The sequence below is a fragment of the Podarcis melisellensis genome, assembly GCF_964234715.1.
Source record: "Podarcis melisellensis genome assembly, chromosome: 5".
NCBI lineage: Eukaryota > Metazoa > Chordata > Lepidosauria > Squamata > Lacertidae > Podarcis > Podarcis melisellensis.
In genome coordinates, this window is record NC_138537.1 from 68,952,675 (window position 1) to 68,962,347 (window position 9,673).

Consider the following 9,673-nt stretch of genomic DNA (forward strand, 5'->3'; position numbering starts at 1 on the left):
TGTAGTGGTTAAGAGCAGTGGACTCATAATCTGGTGAACCAGGTTCGATTCCCTGCTCCTCCACAGGCAGCTCCTGGGTGACCTTGGGCCAGTCACATTTCTCTGAAGTCTCTTAGCCTCCCTCACCTCACAGAGTGTTTGTTATGGGGGAGGAAGGGAAAGGAGATTGTTAGCCGCTTTGAGACTCCTTCGGGTAGTGATAAAGTGGGATATCAAACTCTTCTTCCTTCTTCTTCTTCCTCCTCTGTGGCAGTGCTCTGTCAGCTGCGGAGAAGGCATCCAGCAGCGCCAGGTGGTCTGCAAGTCCAACGACAACAACCTCGGCCAGTGCGAGAGCGAGAAGCCAGAGACCATCCAGGTTTGCAAAATGACAGCATGCCCAGGTAAGAGAAGAGCTGCAGTTGTAGAAGGAACAAAAGAAAAAAAATGCATGCAAAGTGGATGAAATAGATGCAGCATTAAAATACACACACACAATCGAAACATGGTGATGCCCATGGGTGTGTGGCATTGTGCTTGTTTACACCTAGGGGTTGGGTCATTTGGTTGTTGTTGTTGTTATTTATTGAATTTCTATGCCACCTTTCATCCCAAGATCACAGGGTGGTTTGTACCATATATCTTACATATGTGTAGAATCCTAAGGAGCCATGACACCTAATGACCCCCCCTCCAAGGTACTCTGGCATCCTGTTAGTCTCTAGAATGCTGGAGTGCACTTTATTTTCTTCACACTATTTGAATCCATTATTATAGGAAAGTCTCTGGTGTCCCACCTGCCCCGGAAAAACAAAACAAAAACTCGCTGTTGTGATCTAGATACTTTGACCTGCCTTCCTTTTTGTTCCCCCAGGAAACCTACCAAGCGTCACAACAAACTCAGGCACCAGCGATCATGTGACTCCCAAGGTCCAATGGGTGCCTCAGGAGAGTGCCAAAAATCCTGTTACCAAGATATCATCAAGTAAGTGCCCTCCTGAGTTCCACAGTTTGGCTCATCACCTGTTCCCCTCTCGGTTTCTTTTAAAAAAATAAAAAATTCCAGACACTACTCAGAAAAGATGGGTTTTGTAGAATATTATAACAGTTGTTGAGGCTTTGCTAGGTTGAACAGGTCAAGCAGCTGACTTTCCGTGACTTTAATGGGTGGGAAGTTGGTGTAGGGGCGTAATCCAAGGAAAATGAAACCTTCCTTTGCCTGGAATGCTTCTTGGGCGGCTGTTGTGTGCTTGAGAACGGGAAGCCGCCATCTGGGACCTCCCCTTACCCTTGGGGAACCGAGAAGAATGAAAACTTTAGATGTTCTCTGTCCAGTTCTGCAAGTGAGTAAATACACTAATTCTGAAATCAGAGGTCAGAGGTGAGGAACCTCAGTCCTGGAGGCCAGGTGTCTCCCCACCACTGCCACCAAGTCTCTCCTCCTAGCCTTTGGGACTCTCCCCAGGCCGTAAACCCTCCCTGGCCTTGTCCCACAACCTCTAGAGTATTTTTGTCTTGCTGGAACATAGCCTTGAAGTCTGATGACTCTTGCTTGTTTGCATTGGATGGGTGAGTATGTAGAAAGTAGCCTATGGCACAGAGGTAAAGAGTACCTTCATTGTCTACGCACTCTGGCCTCTGGCCTCACCCACCTCTGGCCCCTGGAAAGCTGCCCAATAGGGAATGTGGCCCTTGGGCTCCAGATAGGTTTTCCACCCCTGCCACGGGCCATTACATGGAAGTCGACGCATCCCAATTCAGACTTCTGTTGTACTCTGTAAATCAGGTCTACTCAACTGGGGACCCACCAAGCTGAGTGCAGCCCACCTGCCAGGTTTCTGGACCAGCTCCAGCTGGAAGCATATTTATTGAGTTCTCAGTGGGCCACCATGCCACAGTTTGGTTCTCACGTTGTGCAGGCCTGCTGTAACATCACATATGGTGAAACGTAAATAATTGCAGAAAAGGTTAACTACAAGTGGATTTGCTGTTGTTGCTTCCAGTGTGACTATATAGCCTAAGCTGAGAGCGCTTATAATTATAAGCAATCACTGGGAGGAAGAGGCCAACCTTATTTAGCTTAGATAGCCAGTAGAATCTTCTGCACCTTAAAATACACCAAATAAAGTGGAAAGGCTTCCCTTTATATGGATCCCTAGATTCATGATCCCACTTCAGAATTAATTTTGGATTAATGCTCATCCGAGAGCCTTACAGTGCAAGCTCAACTCAGAAGCAGGTCCCATTGAATTTATTGGGGCTTACTCAGGTAAGTAATTGCAGACCCTTGAGATCATTGTTTGAAAATGAATCACTGCCCTCTAGCGTTCATCTGCAGGTGTTTCTCGCTAGTGTTGACTCTCTGGGATGTTTATACAGATTCCTGTGTAGGTGCTTCTGTCTGCCTGTTTGTTTGTCTGACTGTTTCTCTTTCAGCTGTCTGTACACTTGCATCTCACTGACTTTTACATTCCTCTCTTTGTCTTCTCCTCTTAGGCTCCCCAGCTGACATTCTGCAGTTGCTGACATATCCATAGGCCTAATGGCGTTTGGGTACATGCTTTTCTGCAACTTGATTCCTGTAAAGAGTAAATAATACAGTGGTTGTCTCTATATATGTATCATCCTGAATCTTCAGACACACCCCACCACTGAGTTTTGCAGTTCTTTAGTCTTTGTATCATAGGGGCTGGGATTTTCCCATAGAAGGAAAGGTAGTGTGACACACACACAATCCCAAATTTCTAACTCTGAATCAAAACCACCATATGCACCCAGGATCATAATGTGGATGGAACCCACCCCTCCTGCATCGTTGACACTCGCCTGAGGTTGCGATTGCCCCACAACTCTACCGGGGTCTGTGATTCTTTCTCCTCCTTCTTTTTTGTCTATTCCTATTTCTGTTTCTCTCTTTGCTTGATTCCGCTTCTGGTATCACTGCTATATATTGTTTGTGTAACTGATATGGAGCATTCCTTCTATGGCACGGGGTGGGGTGGGGAAGCCCATGGCTGTCCAGAAGTTGAACTCCCAACCCCAATGAGACCCACCCAGCATGGCCCAATCTTCATGGATGATGGGAGTTGGAGCCCAGGCACATCTGGGCAGCCACAGATGCTATTCTATGGCTAGAAGAGTGTTGTAGCCTAAGTTGACATGGCTTAACCACACACATGAGCCTTTTGGGATAATAGTCTTAGACTGCATTGTAGCACTGTTCTCTTGTGTGCGGTCGTCTGAAGTCACGGTCACTTTCATGCCAACTTTCCGTAATTTCCCTTCATTGCAGAGGAGCCGTGCCTTGGAGACAAGTCCATATTCTGCCAGATGGAAGTCCTGGCTCGCTACTGCTCCATCCCTGGCTATAACAAACTCTGCTGCGAATCCTGCGGCAAAAAAGTCCCCACCAGCCAGCCTCCCGCCGTTGACCAAGGAGCTTCTGAGACTGGCACCCGCGGAGGCGCTGCCCTTCCCGGCCCTCTCCCACAACTGTCTCCCCATCCCACTGCCACAAGCCAACTGCGGAGGATGAAGGGCACTTCTCCGAAAGAGACAGAGGCATCCCGTGGCCTCCTGGCTACTCTCGCCGGCTCCACGGCCATTGGCACCTGCCAGGTTAACGCTGCTTCACAGCCTCAGGGCAGCCCTGACAATAGCACTTCGAAAGTGGGCACGCCAATTCTACTACCTCCTCCTCTTCCTCCTCCTCCTCTTCAGCAGGCTCCAGCAGGGTGGGACCCTGAGGAGCATCGGAGCAGCTCGCTGTCCCAATGGCTCCCTGCCGCCTTGGACAAGCCTTCCGTTGTTTCGCAGAAAGGAGGCCCATCTCCTCCTCAAGATGGAGGAGGGTGGAGAAAGGACAGCGTGGGGCCCAAACAGTCAGCTGCCACTCTCAGGACCTCCTCCCCTGTTGTGACATGAGTGGGGCTGGTGCTTTCTTTCCCCCCAGAAACCCCTCTCTTATTTTTTTGGCGGGGTTTCATTACGTCTCTCTACACCGTTTACATCCAGAGGAGTGGAGCGGCAAAGCCACCATGTTGTTGTTGTTTTATCTGGGGCCCTTTTCCAAAATGGAAGGAGTAACCATTGCCAACGCAACCACGTTTGTTTTAGCAATGGCGGTGATTTCGCCGTTGTTCTGTGGCACTTTTTAGAAATATATATGTATATATATATATATTTAAGAAAAACCCAGTGAAGGAAACAAATTGAAACTGCTGAGGTTGAACACACACACACACAGTGCTTCTGTAGCCCAGGTTAGGTCGCCTCTGAGGGCTTTTCCGTCAAGGTTGCTAACAAGTTTCTCAATCAATTTCTCAATCAATAAGGCAAGAAAGAGCCAAGCCAGCTCAAGGACCTTGTTTCCCCTCCTCAGTTTCCACTCATTGCTGCTGCTATCCCAGCCATCTGATGGAGCCTTGAAATGGTGCTGCAAGGGACATGGTTTTAGTCTGAGTTACTGTGGACAGCCTGACACGTCTCCATAACTGCACGCTATGCGGACTGAAATTGTGTCAGGAGAGGGGAGGAGACCTGGGGTGCTTCCAGGTGGAGGGCTTAATACTGCAAACGGGTCTTACAGGTAGCGCAAACGGGTTGTTGGCAACAGGTTATTGTTGTTGTTTTCTACCTTGGCAAGGGCAAATCTAGATTAAAAGTGGTGGTGGGGAGAGAAATGCAGGCTGGCTTTTTTGTTGTTGATGATGATGGCACCGTGTAGATGCTGCAAAAACCTTGCATGCACGAGGAGCACCAATCCCAGGAAAGGGTGTGTGGTTTGGACTAATGGGCTCCTGAGCCAGCAAGCCAGCTGCCTCCTTGCAATGCTGAGCTGGTGTGCTGAGAGTCCTGGGATGTGGGTGTTGAAACACCCCCTCTCCAGCTCACTTGGAGTGTCCCTTGAACAGGGTATGAGCAATGAACACCTTGTCTTTAAAAACCATTTTTATTACCTTTTTGTTCACCATGGCAGCGACAATTCTCAGTCAAAAGCAGGGAGAATATGAGAACATGAGGATTGCCTTGCCTTGCTAACTGGGCCCAATGTCCATTTGTTCCAGCACTTCGCTTGTGCCAGTGGCCAGCTAGACACCCACAAGCAATTCATGATTGCTTTTCAGCCATTATTTGTCTGCCCCCAGCAGTCATCAGAGGTATGCTGCCCTCAGAATGAGTAGATTTTCAGAGCAAACCAGGGAACCAGATCCCCAAGCGTGTTACCAAATGCTTTGTGTTTTAAAGCAATGTTATTACTGCAAGGATGTTGTGGGCTTCCTGGTTCTCTCTCCCCACACCTCCCTCTCTCTCTCCTCTCCCTCTGAAAAGCCACTTTTGTTCCTCACAATGCAGTTTATATCACTTCTGAGTTTGAAGATGTCCTCTTGCATTGGCAGGTTGCTGTTCTGGAACTCTGCTTGTGATGGGAGGTGACGCCAGTTTTAATAAAATATGCCCACCACAGGAATTCTGAATAAGTTAGGTAACAGGTGCGTTTTTAAAAACAACAACTCTGGAGTGACTTTTACCCAAGAACAACAACATGAGCTGCAATAGGCAGCTTTGAAACTGTCTGATACGAGCTGTGTTTTGCCAACGGTGGATGCTAAATAAGATCGAGGTGATGTAAGGTCATGCAAATAATTGAATTGCCTTTTGGGGAGAAAGGCTGGTTTAATATTAAATGGACACCCCATTCCACCCCTACACACAACACACTTGAGTCTCTCTTTTCTGGGATTTTGGTTTGGTGGTGGTGGGTTGTTTTTTTATTATTATTTTGGTTTGCTGGTGGGGGTTTTTTGGCTATCCCTTTTCTTTTCTTTTTAATCGTGTTTGCACCATGTTATCTGTCCTTTCTAGAACCTTGCAAATGCCACAAGCATAGTCTCAGGGATCAGGACGGTTTTGGATGGTGCCCACTGAACCGCATTGATCACTCGTGCTGCTTTTTGTGTCTGGGAGATGTTTCCTATGTCTGAAAAGACAAAAGTCCTATCATTTTAGTATCCAGACAAAAACACATCAGGCCATGGCAAAAAGAGATGAAGGAAAGCAGGGCAAATTTCTGGAAAGTATAGGGGACAGATTCAGCAGCCACATGTTTGCATTTGCAGAAAGAGACTTGCATGTTTTGAAGTTCATTGTTTATAAAAAAAACACCCTCAAATTATACTTTCCACGTTGCATGTTTTCATGGGACTGTGCAGAAACGGCTATTGTGAGAAACATATATATACAGTGTTTGAGAACAGCACTCAGGATGGGTCATTGCTCTAGACACTGATCTACTCATAGGATTTGTGTAGCTCTACTTGGAAATCCTCCACCGAGAGACGTGTTGGAAGGATGCTCAGCTGTCCAGTCTGTTGAACAACTTAAATTTCTTCAGCTGAATTCAAGGAAATATAAAAGTGTTGATCAAATGCAAGGGGACTGTACCTTTGGTAATACGAGAGCTGCTTTACTGAAGCCCATCACAGTTTTGCAGCATGATAAATATAGCTCTCACGTTCTCGTCTCCTGCTGAAAGTTCATTCACAGAGGCTTGCTTCATCTGTCACTGACGTGACAGTCTTTCCTAATAAATTAAGTTACTTCGTTTTTTAAATCACCATTTGCTTTATACTAGAAAGCCATTTTATACAAATCATGTCACTGCAACTAGATTTTTCCTACCAAGAAAAAAACCCCAAAACAAATCTAACAAACACCACCAGAAGCTGCTTCTGGCTTTGCTGTCTACCTACTAATTAAATGCAGCTAAGCTGGAATAAGCACATAAATAATGAAGTCAGAACATTGCAATGATTTGGTGACGGTTAGTTCTTACAGCGTTGCTTTCTCTAATGTGTTGATGGACAACCATTTCCCCTCTAAGATTGTAAGACCTGCCTAGTTTTTCAATGTATTTGTGTATCAACTTAACTAAGTGTCTACCGGAGGCTTCCTATTTTGTTTCCCATGATACAGAACAGCTCACTTTAATCACCTATATTACACGCCACTGCTCCTGAAACTGCTCTCCAAATAACCACAATTTGTCCTTAACACAGGGCCTTCTTAGCCTGCAGTGACGAACTCGTCACAGAATGCATATAGGTGTATCAAACTCTCCATCCACCAAGCATCACTGATGTACATCAGAACTGTGAGACCTGTGTCCCTCCAGATGTGGCTAACCTGCAACTCCAATCCTCATTGGCCATGCTGGAAGGGGCTGGTGGGACTGGGAGTCTAAAAACAGCGGGAGGGAGACTAGGTCCTAATCCCTTTAGAACAGGCATGGGGAACTTCTTGATTCTGCAGGTCAGAACCTTATCTGATCATGGCCCAAACATATCAAATGTGGCAGGTGGGTCAATCGGCTGATATCAGAATGACACAAAGTGTTTGGGTGCTTTGAAGTCCTCAAGTTGGGGATTCAGAGCACTGGGTAGGGCTTGCAAAGTTCCTGAGGCTTCAGCTTCCCTGCTCATCAGCTGCTGGGTTGCCACAGGCCAAAGCCTGTTTTCCTTTGCCAAGGCATCAAGGCCTTGGTCCAGTATATCTGAAGGAGTGTCTCCACCCCCATCGTTCCACCCGGACACAGGTCCAGCACTGAGGGCCATCTGGTGGTTCCCTCACTGTGAGAAGCCAAGTTACAGGGAACGAGGCAGAGGGCCTTCTCGGTAGTGGCGCCTTCCCTGTGGAACGCCCTCCCACCAGATGTCAAAGAGAACAACTACTACCAGACTTTTAGAAGACATCTGAAGGCAGCCCTGTTGGGGAGAGAAAATTCAGTTCGCATGTAAAGGCATATCTGGAAAATGGAACGAGGAAGGAAAGTTAATGGCTCCTCCCTCCGCTCTACTGCTGCCCCCCTCACCAAACTGACCACCCACCGTGTGTGACTGTATTTCAGTGAAAAGGTCAAGCAAGGAGATGAATCCATGGGCCTGCTGCATAATTATGTACCTTGACCCTCAGGCCGCAGTCCAAAGGACATGTCCCTGGGAACTGGTCCCGCTAAACTCAGTAGGACCTCTGAGCAAACAGAAGTTAGCAAACATTGCTCAGGATTGCGATGCATGACTCCACTCTGTAGTGATGAATAAGCAGCCATGGACAACGGTGTGAGGGTTGACTGGGCAGCGGTGGCTTTTATGAAAACAGTCTCGTGGCATCTTAAAAGGAGAACAGAATTGTGTCATCACATGTTGGGAGTAGAACTTCCTCAGATGACTGAAGTGTTGGGGGCGGTAAACACTACCCTGGTACATTTCACAGCAATTTGCTAACCCCCCCCCCATATTTTTCAGTTTCTTCCCTCTATACCCAGTTATATTTGCCAATGAATGTGCATGTAACTGAGGATCATACATCTGATCTAGGGCTCTAATCTACTAAAGTTTATGTCACAGTAACTATATTGTAACTTGACTAATGGCACAGTCCATGTTCAGAAGCATATCCTACTGAATTTAATGGGGCTTAATCCCAGGTCAGTGGGACTCGGGCCTCAGCCTAACACCCCCCCCCAATAATGTTCATAGAAGTAGCACATGCATTCTACATGTTCTCTCTACATTTTCTGCCTCTCTAAATGGTGGTAAAACAGTCACAGGTCATTTTTTACTCTGGGCCTTAGTGAATACAGTATTGTACACCTCTGCACACTGAGTCTTTTGAGCTGCTTCCTCTGGTGGATGGGAAATATTAGGCAATGCATAGCCAGTTCAAGAATTTGAACATATTTTCCTTATCCTTATAATAAAAGGAGCCAGGTACTGTTGCATGAGAAAGACCAAAACTTAAGTTGCAGGTTAGATATTAATATGATGCTTCCATCATAGTAGATACTGGAATTTTGCGGACAGGAGTCAGCCATTCTCTAAAAAACATTAGCATTCGCTCCTTTCACCATTTTTGCTTCCATTGAAAATTGTTGGTGAGTGAGCAGGGGTTTCGTGTCTACACGGTTTACTGAGATTTCCCCCCTGCTCATTGTTAAAAGAAGTTGACATCCTTCCTTTGGGTACAAGGGCTTTTGTTTCAGTTCATAGGCACTCGTTCAGTTGCATACACTTTGCAAGCACTAGAGGTCACTGCTGGACTGATTATTTCTGAGTTCAATGTCAGCAGTTTGGAAAGATCTAATGGCCAGGCTCCTTTAGGAATTGAGACACAATGTTGTTTGATGATCATGCAACAGGATACAAACCAGGTCCTGTCAAAGTCAGTGGCAAAGTCTCCCAGTGATTCGAATGGTTGTCAACTGCAGCCTTAGCAATTACCGTATTTTTTGCTCTGTAAGACTCACTTTTTCCCTCCTAAAAAGTAAGGGGAAATGTGTGTGCATCTTATGGAGCAAATGCAGGCTGCGCAGCTATCCCAGAAGCCAGAACAGCAAGAGGGATTGCTGCTTTCACTGTGCAGCGATCCCTCTTGCTGTTCTGGCTTCTGAGATTCAGAATATTTTTTTTCTTGTTTTCCTCCTCCAAAAACTAGGGGCGTCTTGTGGTCTGGTGCGTCTTATAGAGCAAAAAATACGGTAAATAGGGCTCTAATATGGAGGTGTCTTTCTAGTGGGAACAGCATTAAAAACTGAAATTTTCTCCCCTTCCTTAATTAATTCTTGTTTATACTTCTGAAAACCTCGGAATCACCCCCCCATATTATCTGAAAGCTTATTCAGCCCCCTTTATTCAGA

General features: G+C 46.4%; 1 protein-coding gene across 5 annotated transcripts in view; it reads left to right on the forward strand.

Moving 5' to 3' along the window:
- Positions 1 to 9,673, forward strand: part of ADAMTS14 (ADAM metallopeptidase with thrombospondin type 1 motif 14) — an 83,193-nt gene that overhangs the window by 70,738 nt on the left and 2,782 nt on the right. For 2 of the 5 annotated variants that reach the window (XM_081913071.1, XM_081913072.1), the window contains exons 20-22: positions 254 to 383; positions 854 to 964; positions 3,272 to 5,695. In XM_081913071.1, coding sequence (XP_081769197.1) covers positions 254 to 383; positions 854 to 964; positions 3,272 to 3,903 — 873 coding nt within the window. In that variant the 3' untranslated portion in view covers positions 3,904 to 5,695. Of the gene's footprint in view, positions 1 to 253; positions 384 to 853; positions 965 to 2,475; positions 2,568 to 3,271; positions 5,696 to 9,673 lie in introns of those variants that run through there. The other 3 variants (XR_014168731.1, XM_081913073.1, XR_014168730.1) reach the window with 3 other exon arrangements.